Source organism: Pongo pygmaeus, chromosome 19 (genome assembly GCF_028885625.2).
Source record: "Pongo pygmaeus isolate AG05252 chromosome 19, NHGRI_mPonPyg2-v2.0_pri, whole genome shotgun sequence".
NCBI classification, from domain to species: domain Eukaryota; kingdom Metazoa; phylum Chordata; class Mammalia; order Primates; family Hominidae; genus Pongo; species Pongo pygmaeus.
The window spans coordinates 71,700,552-71,718,315 of record NC_072392.2 but is presented as its reverse complement, the minus strand read 5'-3'; the positions used below and the strand labels follow the sequence as shown (position 1 = coordinate 71,718,315).

The window sequence follows — 17,764 nt, the reverse complement described above, 5'->3', positions numbered from 1 at the left end:
CCTCCCAGCAGGCCTGGCTGGGCCTCCACCCTTAATCCTGGTTGAATGATCTCTGAATTGGGAGTCACCCAGCATCCTCCCCCTGGTGCCAGGCCTTCATCATCCCTCCTGCACTGTCAGGAGGTTCACACTCAGAGCTAATTTCAGGCTCTCTTGCTGACATGAAACCCCTAGAGTGTTCCCTGGCTTGTCTCCTCCTTCGCACACACGGGGATCATTATTTTAGTTTCTCCCTTTTCAGATGAAACATGCCCTCCTTCCCTCTGTTTCTCAAGGTGGGCAGAATTCTTGAGGCATTTTTCTAACTCTGATGAAGCTGAACTGCTTCTTCTTCCTTCTTCTTCTTCTTTTTTTTTTTTTTTTTTTTGAGACAAGGTTGCACTCTATTGCCCAGGCTGAAGTGCAGTGGTGCAATCATGGCTCACTGCAGTGTCCACCTCCTGGGCTCAAGTGACCCTACTGTCTCAGCCCCTTGAGTAGCTGGGACTACAGGTGTGCACTATCACACCTGGCTAATTCGCACAAATAGAAAAATGTGGCCAAATCGAGGAAGATTGGTTGCTATGGTTCCACTAATCAGGGCAAAACTAGAAATAATGATTCATTTGAAACCCTTATGGGCCTGGCGCGGTGGCTCAGGCCTGTAATCCCAGCACTTTGGAAGGCCGAGGCGGTTGGATCACCTGAGATCAGGAGTTTGAGACCAGCCTGGCCAACGTGGTGAAACCCTGTCCCTACCAAAAATACAAAAATTAGCTGGGTGTGGTGGTGGGCGCCTGTAATCCCAGTTAATCAGGAAGCTGAGGCAGGAGAATCACTTGAACCTGGGAGGTAGAGGTTGCAGTGAGCCAAGATCGGGACATTATACTCCAGCCTTGGCAACAGAGCAACACTGTCTCCAAAAAATAAAATAAAATAAAAAATAAGCAAAATTTATTATTTTACTTTCTTTTTTCTTTTCTTTTCTTTCTTTTTTTTTTTTTTTTTTTGATACAGGGTCTCACTCTGTCGCCTAGGCTAGAGTGCAGTGGCATGATCTCAGCTCACTGCAACCTCTGCCTCTCAGGCTCAAGTGATCCTCCCACCTCAGCCTCCTGGGTAGCTGGGACTACAGGCATGTGCCACTATGCCCAACTAATTTTTTGTATTTTTAATAGAGACAGAGTTGGCTGGGTGCGGTGGCTCACACCTGTAATCCCAGCACTTTGGGAGGCCAAGGTGGGTGGATCACGAGGTCAGGAGTTCGAGACCAGCCTGACCAACATGGTGAAACCCCGTCTCTACTAAAAACACAAAAATTAGCCAAGCGTGGTGGCACGCGCCTGTAATCCCAGCTACTCAGGAGGTTGAGGCAGGAGAATCGCTTGAACCCAGGAGGCAGAGGTTGCAGTGAGCTGAGATTATGCTACTGCACTCCAGCCTGGGTGACAGGGCAAGACTCTGTCTCAAAAAAAAAAAAAAAAAAAAAAAGAGAGACAGGGTTTTGCCATGTTGCCCAGGCTGGTCTGGAACTCCCGGGCTCAAGCATCTGCCTGCCTCGGCCTCCCAAAGTGCTGGGATTACAGGCATGAGCCACCATGCCCTGCCAGTATTTTTTTACAGTGTTTTTGTTTTTGTTTTTGCTTTTTGAGACGGAGCCTTGCTCTGTTGCCAGGCTTGAGTGCAGTGGCGCAATCTCGGCTCAATGCTCAGTGCAACCTCTGCCTCTCAGGTTCAATCAATTCCCCTGCCTCAACCTCCTGAGTATCTGGGACTACAGGTACGCGCCATCACGCCAAGCTAATTTTTGTATTTTTAATGGAGACAGGGTTTCACCATGTTGGCCAGGATGGTCTGGATCTCTTGACTTCATGATCTGCCTACCTCAGCCTCCCAAAGTGTTGGGATTACAGGCGTGAGCCACCGCACCCAGCCTTTTTTACAGTTCTTAACATGTCAAGATGTCACTAGTTTTTGGCCCCAGTCATATACTAGTAGTTATTGCTGAGAGGGTCGGATCTCCCAGCTGACAAGGTGAAGTCAGGAGTGGGGCAGGGAGTGGGATGGAGTCCTTGCTGAGGGGAGCTCAGAGGGGCCAGCACAGAAGATGGGTGGACACAGAGGAGCAACCACAGGAGACGCCAGGGGGGTGGGGTACAAATCAGGACAGCAATGCCCAGAATCCATGCAGCAAGGTGCTGGACATCCCAGGGGGGAGAGGCCAGGAGGCATCGGCAGAGAGGACCACAGCTCTGCCTTGGCTAGGAAGAGACAGACGGCCACAAAGAAAGCTACATGGGTGTTAGGAAAGCCCAGGGGAGTGCAAAGTTCAGCTAGAATATGTTTGTGTGTTTGCTTATGTGTGTAAGGAAAGAGGGGGTGGAATTTGGAAAGGCTTTACTGAGGAAATGGAATTTGAGCTGGGCTTTGAGACCAGAATCAGGTGTCAACAGGTGCAGAGGAAGGAAAGGACAACCCCATGGGGGAGGGGAACAGTATAGGCAAAGACATGGAGTGTGAAGGGAAGATTGTGTGTGTGTGTGTGTGTGTGTGTTGTGGGAGGTAGCCAGAAATAAGGCTGGAAAGATTAGAGGATGGGGTCGTGGAGGGCCTGGAATGCCAGTCTGAATTTATCGAGTAGGTCGGCAGTGAAAGGGTCCTTAGGGTAGTGTTTCTCAAACTCTATAATGAAGGACCACCCCTGCCTTTTTAAAAAATTTCCAATTGATTGCATACCCATATTTTTGTAAAATACAGTAAAAGTGGTCATATGCCTAGATGTACAGGCAATCGCTATAAAGGTTTCTCAATGCTTACTCTCCATTTCTGTATTCCTGTGAACCAGCGGCTGGCACTGGTCTGTGGACCACACTTTGAGTAGCTCTGCCTTAGAGGTCCTTGGACGGGCTGCAGAGGTCAAAGAGGCCCACTCATTTCTTGTACATGGGCACATTTGTTTATTTATTTACAGAGAATGCAAAACTTTTGTTAGGACCTCAAAGGGTTCAGATTCCTATAATCCCTTGGTGTGAGAATGGGGAGCCGTGGAAGATCTTTGAGCAGAAGGGGCTATAGGAAGCTTTGGAGCAGGGAAGAGCAGTGAACAGCCTGATTCACTCTGGAACTCCTCCCCACTCTGCTGCACCCTGAGCAGGCAGCCCAGGGCCTGGCATGTGAGGAGAGTGCTGTGGGGAATGTGAGATTCCAGAGAGCAGGAGGTTCACTTAAGGGGTGATTAAAACAATCTGTGGTAGGACTGTAATCCCAGCACTTTGGGAGATCGAGGTGGGCAGATCACCTGAGGTCAGGAGTTCAAGACCAGCCTGGCCAACATGGTGAAACCCCATCTCTACTAAAAATACAAAAATTAGCCGGGCGTGGTGGCACATGCCTGTAATCCCAGTTACTCAGGAGGCTGAGGCAGGAAAATCACTTGAACTCAGGAGGCAGAGGTTGCGGTGAGCCAAGATCGCGTCACTGCACTTACTGAAAAAAAAAAAAAAATCTGTGGTAAAGAAAACCAGAGGGCTTTGAAAGCTATGTTTGGAGCAAAGGATCAGAGAGGGGTGGACCTGCCACTGGGGCAGATGGCACAATGTTAGCTGAAGATGCGAAACACAGATCACCTGTCTGCCACCTGCTTGGGAGGCAGGAACCTGAAAGGGAGGCCCCCATGGAGTGAGGGCCAGGCAGAGGAAGAGGCTTCGGGGAGCAGCCTGGGGCCAGAAAACATCCCAAGGCCCTACGAGCATCTTCTGAGAGTCCTCAGAGCAGTGCCCAGTGTTCCAGCACACCGGGAAAGGGTATGACTCATGTGGGTACAAGCTCTTGTTCCAAAGAAGATAAGCTGAACTTTTCAGATGGTTCTACTCACTGAATTCCCTGGCAGACTCCTACTTTCATTATTACTTTGTTTTTTGAGGCGAGATTTGCATAGTATATTAATAAAACTAACCATTATAAAGTGAACAACTCAGTGGCATTTAGTGCTTTCATAATACTGTGCAACCATCAACTCTATGTAGTTTCAACACGTTTTCATCACCCTAAATGGAAACCTCATACCCATTAACAGTTGCTTCCTGTTCTCTCGTCTCTCCAGGCAAATCTCTGTGGATTTACCTATTCTGAATATTTCATATAAATGGAATCATACAATATATGACTTTTAATGACTGGCTTCTTTCACTTAGCATGATATTTTGGTGGGGGTCAGGAATTTTTTTGTAAAGATAGGGGCTTGCTACATTGCCCAGGCTGGCCTCAAACGCCTAGCCTCAAGGACTTCTCCTGCCTTGGCCTCTCATAGCACCGGGATTATAGGCCTGAGCCACGGTGCCCAGCCAGCATGATGTTTTTGAGGTTCATCCATGTTGAAGCATGTATTAGTACTTCATTCCTTTTTATGGATGAATAGTATTCCGTTGTATGGATATACCACAATTTGTGTATCCATTCATCCACTGAAGGACATTTGGGCTGTTGGATCATAGGGTCATTCTATGTTTAAAGAACTGCCAAACTGCTTTCCATAGCTGCTCAACCATTTCACATTCCCATCAGCAATGCACGAGAGTTCTTCCTACTTTCATCATTAACTAGGGGATTGCTATAACCTTGGAAGGCAAGGAGATGGTTAGTAGGTGCTAGCAGGGGTAAAACGGATCAGGATAGTACCGGCTCCATTCCCTGCCCCTTCTACCACAGTCTTCTAAGGCTGGTTGGCAGGCCTGGGAAGGCAGCTAGCTGGAGGTGGAAGGAGTCTTCCATTTTCTTCCCCAAAACATGTGAATCAGATGGTGAAATCTAGAGCCTTAAAGTCAAGCTGGGTGTGGCCCTGCAGGAGTTGGGCTTGTGGTCTACCTGGGCCTCAGTGGCTCATAACATGTCCTGTTAAGGACAGATACAGACTGTACCTTCCTGCTCCTCCTCCCTGCCCTGGCCTCATCTTTCTTCTCTTTTCCCTTTCCCTGTCCTAGGCCTTCTTTCACTCTTTCCATCTCTCCCTACATCCCTCCCTCTCTTCTTCTCTCTTTCCTCCCCTCCCTCCCTCCTGCTTCCCCTCTTCTTCTCTTTTCTTCTGTTTTTCTCCACCTCTCATCTTCTCTTCATCCCACTTCTGTTTGCCCCCTCCCCTCACCCTCCATCTCTTCACTCCAGCTCCAGTCTCCTGTCTCCCTTCTCCCCCAACTAGAGCACTAAGGTTGCAGTTCACTCACCCACTCACCCAGGCAATTCTTTTTTGTTTGTTTGTTTTTTGAGAAAAAGTCTTGCTCTGTCACCCAGGCTGGAGTGCAGTGGTGTGATCTCGGCTCACTGTAACCTCCGCCTCCTGGGTTCAAGTGATTCTCGTGCCTCAGCCTCCCGAGTAGCTAGGCTTACAGGCACGTGCTACCACGCCCGGCTAGTATTTGTATTTTTAGTAGAGACGAGGTTTTGCCACGTTGACCAGGCTGGTCTCAACTCCTGACCTCAGGTGATCCACCTGCCTGGGCCTCCCAAAGTGCTGGGATTACAGCGTAAGCCACCTTGCCCAGCATGAGCCACCTCACCCAGCCCCACCCCGACAATTCTTTTTTTTTTTTTTTTTTGAGATGGAGTTTCACTTTTGTTGCCCAAGCTGGAGTGCAACGGCACGATCTCAGCTCACTGCAACCTCTGCCTCCCAGGTTCAAGTGATTCTCCTGCCTCAGCCTCCCAAGTAGTTGGGATTACAGGCACCTGACACCATGCCCAACTAATTTTTTGTATTTTTAGTAGAAACAGGGTTTCACCATATTAGCCAGTCTGGTCTCGAACTTCTGACCTCAGGTGATCCGCCTGCCTGGGCTTCCCAAAGTGCTGGGATTACAGGGGTCAGCACCGCGTCCGGCCCCATCCCGACAATTCTTATGCCTAAGGGACCAAGTGGGAAGGGAGGAGGTGGGGAGCTGCACGCATGCGCATGGACTGTAGCCACAAGCCCCTCTCCCCACTTAGGCCCTGGGAGGTCACCCAGAGTGAGGTGGGTGCTAGGAACCCTCTCCCTTGCGGTTATTCTCCCCTCCTACAGAGAAAGCAGATCCACTGGCATCAGCAGCACCGAGCATGGACCTGGCACACAGCAGGGGATCAGGGATCCAGTTCCGGTCTCCAGCTTGGGCAACAAAAGTGAAACTCCATCTCAAAAAAAAAAAAAAAAAGAATTGTCAGGGTGGGGCCGGGCACCGTGGCTCACGCCTGTAATCCCAGCACTTTGGGATACTGAGGCGGGTGGATCACCTGAGGTCAGGAGTTCGAGACCAGCCTGGCCAACATGGTGAAACCCGGTCTCTACTAAAAATACAAAAATTAGCCGGGCGTTGTGGTGGGCACCTATAATCCCAGCTACTCGGGAGGCTGAGGCAGGAGAATTGCTTCAGCCCAGGAAGCAGAAGTTGCAGTGAGCCGAGATCGAGCCACTGAACTCCAGCCTGGGTGATAGAGTGAGATTCCATCTCAAAAAAGAAAAAAAAAAAAAAAAAAAGAGAAAAGAAAAGAAAAAAGAAATGCGAATTCTCAGGCCCCTCCTCAAATCTGTTGAATCTGAGACCTTGGGGGGCAGGCAGCAATCCCTGGTTTAACATGCCCTCCAGGCGACTGGGCTTTTCCAATTACTTTGAGAGCCACTGCCCTACCATAGGGGGAGCCCTGGCTTAATGAGGGGGGCAAGGTGCCTGACTCAAGGAGCTCCCAGTCTGATGGGACAGATGGAACACTTGCCATCTGACAGGGAAGACAGCCTTGTGCTCAGGAAATTCCCACTGGGAGGGGAACACCTCAGCTTTTCACTCCAAGCCCCTACACTGGTCCCTCCCTGCCAGAAGCAACGGGATAAGGTTCTCTGGAGGAGGCTGGCTACAGCTCCGACCCCGGAGAACCTGCCTCCACTTTCTGTCTCCATTCTTCAGAAAGCGGGTTTGATGTGCTAATGAGGGCATCAATTAGGAAGCATCATTAGCATTCATTACAATAACAAGCAGGGAAGGGGGGAGGGTCTTTAGAAATTTACTGCCACTCACTCCTCTCCTATGGAGTGGGAGGAGGAGTAGGAGGGTGAGGAATGTGAGAAGGGAGGCTTAGGGACTCTGGGAGACCAGGCTGTGTTCAGAAAGCCCCAGATGCAGGCCTGGGGCAGGGGGAAGCACCCTCCTCCTCCTTGGCTCCTCCCCCACCCCTCTTGTGCCCCAGGTGCTAGGTCACTGCCCCTGGTTACTTGCCCCATAATAGGACCAGGTCCCCAGGCCCTCACTGTCTGCAGGCCACCCTTAGTGGAATGTGGATGGTTCCTTGGGGTCTCATGAAATGCCTGGCCAGACAACAGCCCCACAGACCGGGGGCTTTCTCAAGGATACTGGGCTGGGGGTGCTCCAAAGCAGCAGAGTGACCAGTTTGGGGTGTCTCAGCCATTATTTCCATGTCACCTTTTCCCTGTGCCTTCTTCTAGAGGCCCAGATGCCCTTCTCTGCCCACCCCAAGGCCCATCTCCCTTTGCCTGCCCAGATGTTTGTCCAGATGCAACCCCTGTTCCTATTGCATCTTGGGGAAGGAGAGGCAAGGCTGAGAACTCTCTCCTGGGGTGCACCCCCATAACCTCTCTCTTGCAAGCTCCCAGGAACAGGTGAGGGCTGGGTGGGATGTTTGGGGAGGCAAGGTGAATGGTTAGGATCTGCTGTTCTAAGCCCCAAACATGCCAGCTGCCCCCTCCCCACCAAATACACTGCCAGAGGCACAGGGGAGGAGGACCAGAGAGAAGTTACCTGTTGAGGAATGAGAGCGGGGGCGGGGTGGCACCTGAGGCATCTCAGGTGGAGGCAGCTGGCAAATTGGTTGTGCCTGGGCACCGTGCCAGCTTACAGGAGCAATTCTCGTCTCTCAGCCGAAGTAATGCCTGTGTTGCTTTTGCCCTGATCAGTGGAGATGGTGTCCCCAGCCTTCTCTCCACCAGGAACCCCTCCTTTTGAGACCTGGTGGGAGGAGGGAAAAGCACCTATTTTTCTTGGGGTCAATGAGGGGTGATGGTGCCAGGCCATCTGTCCTCTGGCTCCACTTTCAGCCTTGGGACCTTGGGTTCTGTTCAGGGAGCTGTATCCCTTCTCACCCCTCCAGGGGATCCATGGAGTCAGCTGGGCGGGGTGGGTATGGACAAAGCTTCTTTGGGGAAGAGAGGGCAGAAGGGTCTCAAATGAGCTGACAGCTATGAAGATGATCAGAAATGCTAAGGATTCATCATTAAAAGGTGAGCTATACAAATTAAAAATATTACATAAATCTGATTTAAGCTCCTCACTATGGAGGTGGCCTTCATGATGAGCGAGCTCACCTTAGGGGGGGTAAAAATGGATGCTTCGTTCTGCTGACACCTTTGGAACTGTTCCAATCCCTGGGGGCTGCATCACAGAACCTTTCCCACCCCACCCCAAGCCAGTGGGGTTGGGCAGGCAAATCTCCAAGGGATGACACAAGCATCTTTTCAATTGTCAACTAGAGGTAATGCCTCAGGTCACTCTCTCCACAACAGGACCAGATCCCTGTCTCCTTCCTGATTATGGCATGGCTATACATCTTAACTCTCAACCACATTCCTGATCCCAGTTCTCTTCTAACAACTGTATGGTTATAAGACTTTGTGTCCCAGGGGTTGTCCCTGCTGTGGTGGCCCACAGGGTTATGAGATGATGGTGATAGAAGAAAGGCAGGGAGCTTTGACATAAGGCAGATTTGGGTTTGAATTTCAACTTTGCTGCTCTTACATTGGGCAATTGGCTATATCTCTCTGATAGGGGGTTGAAAATGCTCACTTCCATCAGGCTGTTGAAAGGGTTAAATTAGAGATTATGGGTAGAGCATCTGCTAATTTTCTTCCCCTTAGGCACAAAGCGGGAGAGGGAAGAAATCTTGTCCCTTGAGGGGAATCTGAGTTGGGGGCAGGTGAAGGGCAGGAGTCCTGTGCAGTCGGTGGGTGAGGAATCTGAATGGAGGAGAGACGTGTGCCAGAGCTCTGGGCTCCCAGCCGCTTGGGAGGTGGTGTCCGTGTGCTGAGGGGAAGCTACCCTTGCCTCCCCTGAGCCTCCCCCACACACAGCTTGCTGCCTCCCATGCCCATCCTGGGCAGGCAGCCAGGCAGGGCACTGGATGGATGCCCACTGTGCGCTCGGAGGCCAAAAGATGGGCACCATCCAGTTGGCAGAGGGTGAGGCAGTTGGCCCAGGAGGGAAGAAGTCAGGGTGCCTGCCGCTGGGGTCGTGTGCCCAGACTGTGTGTCCAGGACACAGCTCTTGGCTGTCCTCCTGATCTGTCCCGCTGGAGCTGGGAAGGGCCTCTCCTCTGGTCCTGGCCCTGGCATCTGAGTTACTGCAATTGGTTATTTATCTCTAAGGGGAATCTGGGACCTTGTCCCTAGCTGGGCATGTGGTTGGCTCAGGGGCAGGCCTGGGGGTGGACAGGAAATTGGGAGAGCCCAGATTAAGGTTGCAACTGGGTAGACCAGGAAGTGGGGAAACCGGTTTGTCATTTGGGCCACTTGGGGTGGGGTCTCCTCTCCTGGGCTCTCTGCCTGCCTGTCACTCTGCCTGATGGCCCATAGTGAATAGAAGTACTGTGTCCCCTCTCTTGCTCACCTAAACTGCTTTTGGAAACGCCAGAAGTAAATAAAAGGGACAGGGGACTCAGCCCACCTTCTCCTCCCAAAGAAGGGACTGGCCAGAGCATCGGACCGAGGGAGGGAGGGGGCCGCTGGAACATGAGGTGTCGGCGCGGGCCTGGGTCTGGGTCCGGGTCAGCGCTGGAGAAGTCTGCGGAGCCAACAGGTAGGCCAACGAAGGTGGGACGCGGAGGGGCGGGGGACGGCAGGGTGGAGCCGAGCTAGTGCTTTGCGGGCTGCAGTAGAGGCGGAGTGGCGCCGCCAAGCGAGGCGTGAGCAGGAACCGTCGCTGGAGCGTCCTACGGTGCGGTCTCACTGGCCGGAGGGGCGCGGACCTGCCTGCAGTTCCCGCGCAAGCCTGCAGGAGGGGCCGCAACCCAGAGCGGGGGACACGAGGCTGCCCAGCAGGGGGCGCCGGGGAGCCCAGACCCTCTGACCGAGCCGCGTCTAGGCGCGCTGGGGTGAGGGGTCGCGCGGCAGAAGCAGAGGAGGATCCGGGCGCTCCCGGCATGGGGCGGCTGTTGGTTTCCGAGGTCACCTTGGCTGAAGGGAGCCCCCAGTCTCGCCGCCCCGCCTCCCCACCCAGCCCCGAGAGCCTTTCCATCCCTAGGCGCGCCCGGCCTTGGAGACCCAGGAGTCCTCCACCCTCCAAGTGTCCCCGCTCCCCCGGGTGCCTCCTCCGAGCCGGTCCCCGGTCAATGTATTTGTCTCTATCGTGGAGCGAAGACTACTTGGGGTAGGACGAAGCAGGTGGCGCGGGAAGGAGAGAGTGAGCGCGCCCCGCTCCCGGCCCCGGCCGCGCGCTGCGGGATCCCGCGGTGAAGCTGGAGGGCGCGAGAAGGCGCAGTGCCCCCTCCCCTCCCCCGCCCCCGCCGCCCCGGGCGGCCCTTTGTACGTTCCGGCCACACGCGCGCGCCCGCGCCGCGCGCGCACCCGCCCGCAGTGACACACCCGCGCCGGCCCGCGCGCGCGCACACACACACTCACACACACACACACACACACACTCGCTCTCGCACACTCGGTGACACGCCCGCGCGCGCGCGCTCACCCACACGCCCGGCCGCCGGCGCCCTCCCAGCTGGTCCACCCCGGCGGGGCCTGCGCCCCCGGCCCGCCCGCCTGGCACCGCGCCCCGGGGCTGGGGCCGAGCGAGGAGCCCGCGAGGCGGCGAGAGGGCGAGCGCCAGGCAGGCCGGCCCGGGGCCCCCGCCCCCCGCGCCCCCGCCCGATGGGGAACGCTCCGTCCCAAGGCATGTCCCTGTCTCTCTCCTCCCTAATGTGCCTCCATGCTTAAGTGGAAGGTATTTCTGTTTTCTTTGTGTGTTTTCCCCCTCGGCCGGGGGCGGGGGCGGCGGCCGGGCCGGGGAGGCGGTGGCCGGCTGGGCGAGGGATGCTGGGGCGCAGGTGTGTGGGGGGCAGGGGACCGCTGTGCGCCGGGCTTGGGAGAAGGACCCGGGCGAGAGGAGTGCTGGGACCAGAGAAGGGGGCAGGGTGGCGAGGCAGGAGACTGGGTGGGGAGGGCCTCACGACGCCCCAGGGTGGGGGCCAGAGGGGTTCAACTGTAAAGGGGCTTGTGTGGAAGGGGGAGGGGTGAGGAGAAGAAGAAGGGGGATGGATGGTGAGGAGGGTGGGGGGAGGAGGGCGTCCATCCGAGGTGGGGGAAGAGGAGGATGCAGGGGAGGAGAAGGGGTTGGAGAAGTGAGGGGTGCATCAAAGGCCTCCCTCCCCCAGCTCCCAGAATGGGGTGCACGGGCTAGGATGGTGGTGTTGGGCCCTTTGCGCCAGCCTCCAGGGAGGGAAGGCGATGAGTGCGTTCTGGGGTTGGCCGCGTTGCCAGGATACAAGCCTGTATTCCATACCCGCCCCCCCTCCGTCCCCGCACCTCGAGGTCCTAGCCCTGGAGACCTCTGAGCCTCAGCAGCAGTTACAGAAACTGGGGACCAGCTCCCCGCTCTACCAGCGGGTAGGGAGGGCCACGAGAGGGAGGGGTTTAGGGAGGGGCTATTTGATCTTAACCCCTCCCCCTGCAGAGGCCAGGGGGCAGGGGAGGGCGCCCCCAGCTGGGGAGGGCATCTAGGGTGAGTGAGAAGATAGGGAAGGCAGGCGGCTGAGGGGTGGAGGGTGGGGCTGGGAAGGGGACGCACCGTGGCCCCCCCTCCCCTCCCACGCACCCCCCTGCTACGTCAGAAGCTCCCGGGCCAGCTCCGAGTCCTGTCGGTGGGGGCAGCAGGATGCTGGTGGAAGCAGAGGGGACAGGCCGGGTGCCTCCGCAGCTCGGCTGTCAGGGCCCGGCGGGGCGTGTGCGGCTGCTGGTGCGCGCCCCCCAGCCCCACGCCTCCCCATGCAGCCCTGGCAGTGCCTCCGGCGCTTTGCCCTGGCCTGGTGGGAGAGGACGGCGGAGGGCAGATCCCGCTCTCCCAGGGAGGAGGCTGGACCGAGGGACCCTGGGGGCCGAGGGGAGCCAGGTGAGCAGGCGCGGGGAAGTATGCAAGGAGGGGGATCTTCCCAGCCCCTCTCCTCAAATGTTGTGGGGAAATGGAGGTCCTGCAGCACCCCAACTTTAAGGAAAGTGGGCTCCCCGAGCTGGGGGTGGGGGTTTCTGGCAGCAGCCTTTCAAAAGGAGATGGAGGAGCTGCTGTCTGTTTTGGGGAAGGGAGAAACAGGTGAGGCTTGGGAGTGATGGAAGCTGACCAGACTTCCAGGTTTGTGGGCCTGAATGTTCCTTTGGGTGGGGTTTGAGCACTTTTTGGGGGTCGTCAGGATACCTTCTTCCCGACTCTTGGTATCTTGGTCTGGGTGACCTTGAGCCAGCTGCTTTGCTGTCTAATTCCGTGCCTCAGTTTCTCTTATTCCCATCCCTTTCCCTCTTGTTGGTCTTTAAAAATTGATGCATTTGATGGAGATTGTAAGGCTGTCGCCACTGGTGGCAGCTGTGATAGTGGTGGTTTCTGGTGTGGTTGTATGTGGGGAGCAGCTATGGTGCATTTGAGGGGTTTTGCTGGTTCTGGTTGATGATGGGCCACTCTGTACAGGTGTCAGGGACACGGGAAGGCACATTCACACAGGAAGGAGTGCTCCAGGCAAGCTGAGAGTTGCTAGGGACAGAGACTTAGCTGGTGGCCTGGGGTAGAAGCAAGGGATGGGGTGAGGGCTCTGGCATAAGGGGAGGGGTTCCAAGAGTAAGATCTACCACCACCACCCCCCACCCCACTGTCCCCACCCAGACTGCCTGGCACCCGGGCACCACTGGCAGCAAGTGCAAAGGCTTTGCCCTGGCTTCCTGCCACCCTGCCTTGGGGACAAGAGGGTCTTTGTCCAGTCCCCCCCACAACAATTCCTGCTTCTTCTGCCCTTTCCACGATGGCTGGTTCTCTGTGATGACCCTCAAGGCTGGGATGGAGGCACAAATCCCCCTTCTGGCTCCCACTGTCTGTGCCCTGGAGCTCTATCTGGAAGAGGCAACTGTGGTCCTTGGGGAGTGCTGAGTGGAGGGGGATGCTCCACTAGGGGAAGGGTCGCTAGAATGAACCCCTCAAAGAGCTACCCCCACCCCAGGCTTTCCCCTGCCCCTCTACTTGCCTCCTTGCCTAATGCAGAGTGTCTGGGGTCTTCGTGGCCTCATCCCTGCTGGGTTCCAGGCGTCTTAAAGATGTGCAGGATACTGGGTTGGGCACTGGGATGCAGGGCCTCTCTGATGTGCTCTCTCGCTCTCTCTCTCTCTCTCTCTCTCTCTCTCTCTCTCTCTCTCTCCCTCTCCCCCTCTCTCTCTCTCTCTCCCTCTTCCCTGTCTCTCTCCCTCTTCCCTCTCTCTCGCCAGGGACCCACCCTGGAAAAAGGGTTTAATTAGAACCATTGATTCCTTCTTTGGCTGTGGGCATCGACAGTGTGGTCAGAGCTAGAGGGTGGGGGTGGCATGGCTGCCATCTGCCTATGCCAACCTTGGAATTCTCTGCCAAAACCCCAGCCCTGGAAGTGCTTAGGAGGGAGGCAGCTGGGCTCTTTGAAGTACCCAGTTTGTTGAGCCCCCACCCCCACCGCAGGTTAGGTTTTGGGGAAAGAAGGGAGACAGTGTTGAGGATTTGAACTGAGGGAGCTGAGTTTGGGGCTCAAGGAAGAACAGTTCATGGCATCTGTCATCCTGGGTAGCAGGCCTGGGGCACATAAAGAGGCAGCTGTGGTGGGGGGTGCTCTTGCAAAGGGGCCTGTGGGTGCTGGGCATTCAGGGAGTTCAGGGGAAGGATCCAGGGCTTGCCATAAAAGCTGCTCTTTCGAGGAATCCCAAGCATTTATCTCCTCCAAGCCCTGGCAAGGAAATCTGTTTTCTTTCTTCATTTATGTCCTTGAGGCCCAGAGAGGGACACAGACTGCCTCAGAGGCCCAGCAGACTTAAGTCTAGCTTTAAACCTGGTTTCCTGACCTAGGGACCGCTGCTTGGGCACAAGCTGCTGAGGGTGAGGCTCCTGGTAGCCGAGGCTCTGGACTCTAGGATTTGTGGGGGGTGGGGGACAGGTTGTGCTCCCCAAGTCCTGGCTGCCTGCTGTGGGTGGGCTGGTGCAGGTGCAGGCTTCAATGAGGCACTCAGATGCTCTTTGAAGAATCCCTCATTGGCTTCCTAGGGCCCATTCGAGCAAAGATAATAAAAATCTGGCCGTCAGCGGGTTTGAGGGCTGTACTCGCTTCCCCTTCTTTCATTCCAAGCTCTGAGAAGCGGAGATGAAGGCTTCGGATTTGGCTGGGAAGCAGTGCCTGCCCCGAGGGAGGAAGGGAGGGAGGCAGTGAAGGAGGGAGGACTGAGTTCCTGGAAGCCAGGGGAGTTTCTGGGGAGGTGGGCAGAGGGGCAGGGGGCATGGTCCCCAACTCCTGCCAAGCAGCCTAGAACCTCGGGGTCAGGTTTCCTCTACCCGATACCTGGGCTCCAGAGCGCTCCCCTGGATGCCCTCAGTCTTCGCCCCTCCCCCATCTCTCCTCTGCCTTTCCTTCTCCCCATTCCTCCCCTCCCGCTCCCTGTCCGTCAATTTCTCCTGCGCTGCCCTTCCTGCTGTCTCTCTCTCTAACCCTGTCCCCGGTCTCTTCTTCTGCCTCCCCCTTCCTGCCTCTGACCACCCCTCCCATTGTCTGCCTCCCGTTCCTTTCCCCAGCTCTGGCCCTGCTTTCGAGGACTGTCTGGAAGGTTGAGAAGCCAAGCTGGGGGCGGGGAAGTGGCCTCAGAAGGGATGGGCCTGGGTTAACTATTATGGTCTGTCAGATGCCATAATTGTCAGAGTCCAGGAAGGGCTGCAGAGCACTTAGGGATGTGTGTGTGTGTGTGTGTGTGTGCGTGCATGTGTGTGTGTGTGTGTGTATGTGTTGAGGCCGTCATCCCCCTTCCCACACCACAGCAGGCACCTTGCCCTGACATTGGGCTCTTCCTCCCCTGCCTCAAACAGCCCAGTTTCCCTGCTCTTCTGCCCTGCCCCTCAGATTTCTCTTTGCCTACCTCCAGCCTCCTGCCCCTCCAACCGTTGGCCCCCCAGGTGCTATGCTGCCCTTGCACTGCCCCTCACACCCACCAGACCATCTCCAGGTGCAGAAGCGGTAAGGGAGGCATCCAAGAAGCCTCTCAGCTCCATCTCCCACCCATGTCTCTGATGGGCCTGCCTGGAGCCCCATCCACGCCCTGGGGCCCCTTTGCCATGTTATAAATCCCCCAGCAGAAAGACAAGACCCTGGTGGAAAAAGCACTGCACTAAGTCAAAGAGCTCATTCTTATCCTTCCTCAGTGCCCAGATGTCTGCGTGACCTTGAGCAAGTCCCATCCCAGCACGGGCCTCTTTCCTCACCTGTGAAATGAGGGGGCGTGGGCTGGCTGATCCCCAAGGTCTCTTGTGACATTCCAGCGGTGTTGTGTCTCTCTTCTGGGTGATTTGCATATGCTTTGCATATATTAATGGTGCCTGCTTGAAGGGGGAGGGTGCCGCCCACACCCGGCCCAGAGTCCCACCCACCATTCCAACTCCCCTTGCCCATTGGCCCATGCTTTTGCTGCTCCGATTTCCCAGAGGGGTGAAAGCTGGGCTTGAGCATTCCCTGGGGAGGTGAGTCTGGCCCCTATGTTCCAGCCATGCTGGGGGCAGGGTTGGGGGGATGGCTGTAGTCGAGGGGACCCCTGCCCTCAGCACTTCTGCTCCAAAAGGTCAAAACAGAGAAGCCAAGTGGTGGGTGAATTCACCAAAATTGCCTGTGGCTAGGATGGGGTGTGCAGAACCCCACGGAGGCCTGATCCTGCAGCTGGCAGAGGGTCTTGAGGCTGTGCACCCTCCCAGGGCCTGCTAGCCCTCTGCCGGGAGCTTAGCCAGGTGTCAGAGCTCCTCCTCTGGCTTCATCTCCCAGGCTCAACCCATGGCAAGTCCTGCCCTTGTGCCCCTGCCTGCTTTTGCCCATTCCCCTGGGCTCTGGGGATGTGTGTGCTGAAACCTGGGCCTCAGAGATGGTCACTGAGAAGGACTAGGTCATTCATTGCCTCTCTGAGCCCTCTTAGCTACCACACAGAAGGTGGGGCCCAGGCCCCCTGCAGGGGTCATGGACATTATGAGAGAGGAGAGCCTGCCACCCTAGTCCTGCCCCTACCTCCAACAGCCCTGCCTGACCTTTTGGGGACCTCCCCCAGAGCCTCTTCGCATGCCTTGGTCGCTTTTACCTACATATCTACCCTCTCCTGGGGCAGGGCTGGGTAAAGGTTGACAGCCTGGAAAAAGATCATGTAGGCCACTGAGTCATGAGAAGAGTCTCTAAAGACAGGAACAAAAATGCCACCAAGGAGGACTGGGCCAGAGGAAATGCAGCAAGAGAGATCAAGGTTAGACTTAGTCTTGAGGAAGGACGGTCCCAGGGGACAGATTCGTTTCTGATCCTGGAATTGTTGTGAAGATTAAATGAAACAACAGATGAAAACATCCTGCACAGTGCCGGACATATAATAAACAATCAACTTATTGTTGGGATAATAAACAATCAATTATGAGGGGATAGGGACCGACATCTCTGAACCCAGAGAAGATAATAATCCTTAGAGAAGTCTAAGCCTGAGACTTAGTTAGGATTTTGCAGACGATGAGGATTTGGAGGGGCAATTCCTAGAAGAGCTGTTTCCCCCATACCCAGGCTGCTGTTCCCTCATCCCACCCTTCGGGCCCCACGCATGCACTGGGCTTGGGCCCAGCCACCCAGGGACACCCTGCCCTCATCCTGTCTGCTGGGGGTGGGCAAACATAAGGGTGTGGAGGCTGGAAACCTGCTTTTCTCCCCCTGCCTTCATCTCTGCATAGGACAGCTTGAGAGGAAGCAGGCCCACGCTGTAGTAGGAGGAATTGAGGTTAGATAGGAAGATAAACCTCCCAGCATGTGGCCACTTCAGGATGGGAGGCTCCGGTGGTATTTTTGCATCTTTCACCTCAATGACAGTGGTCTGTGAGCACCCGTAGACTAGAGTTGGACCTAGCGGCAAGGGACTGGTCAGCATGACCTTTCAGATGACCTTTGGGCATCCTGAGGAGTTTGGCTGGTGTGGTTGCCAGAGTGCAGGGGGCCCTGCTGGGGAGGGATCCAGTGCTCCGGGAGAGGGAGAAGACGAGGAGACAGAGAGAAGCTGCTCCTCTGCTCCTTAGGGCAAAGAAGTAAATTGTAAAGAACAAGCATTGGGCTGGAGTCAGCTTGCCTGTCTCCCCTACTGCTGTGTGACCTTGGCAATTTAGTTGCCCCCTCTGGTCTTCAGTGTCGTTGGTATAAGAAAAGAGAGTGGGACTAGAGGACATTCAAGCTCCCTTCCAGAGCTCCCAGGCTCTCTCTACCTCCTCTCCCTTGAGATAATATTGCTTTGCCACATGGAGGGTGGGAAGACTGTTTCCCAGCTTAAGCTAAGAAAAAAAAGATGGAGATTTGGCCCAAGAGAATATTGGAATACATACACATGTACACACACACACACACACACACACACACACACACTCATGCCTTACAGACAGCCCCCCTCCTGTTCTGAAGGTACACCTTGTCTACATCTGCCCTCCCAGCCCAGGGGATGGAGAAGGGAGTGGCTAGAGGATTCAGCTGTCCTCTGAATTCTAAACTCACTGTTTTCCTCCCA

At 55.4% G+C, this 17,764-nt stretch overlaps 1 protein-coding gene across 8 annotated transcripts in view; it reads left to right on the top strand.

Annotated features, from left to right (window-relative positions):
• Positions 1 to 11,896: 11,896 nt before the first annotated feature.
• Positions 11,897 to 17,764, top strand: part of SRCIN1 (SRC kinase signaling inhibitor 1) — a 74,682-nt gene continuing 68,814 nt past the window's right edge. For all 8 annotated transcript variants that reach the window (XM_054456429.2, XM_054456425.2, XM_054456432.2 and 5 more), the window contains exon 1: positions 11,897 to 12,107. In XM_054456429.2, coding sequence (XP_054312404.2) covers positions 11,984 to 12,107 — 124 coding nt within the window. In that variant the 5' untranslated portion in view covers positions 11,897 to 11,983. The remainder of the gene's footprint in view (positions 12,108 to 17,764) is intronic.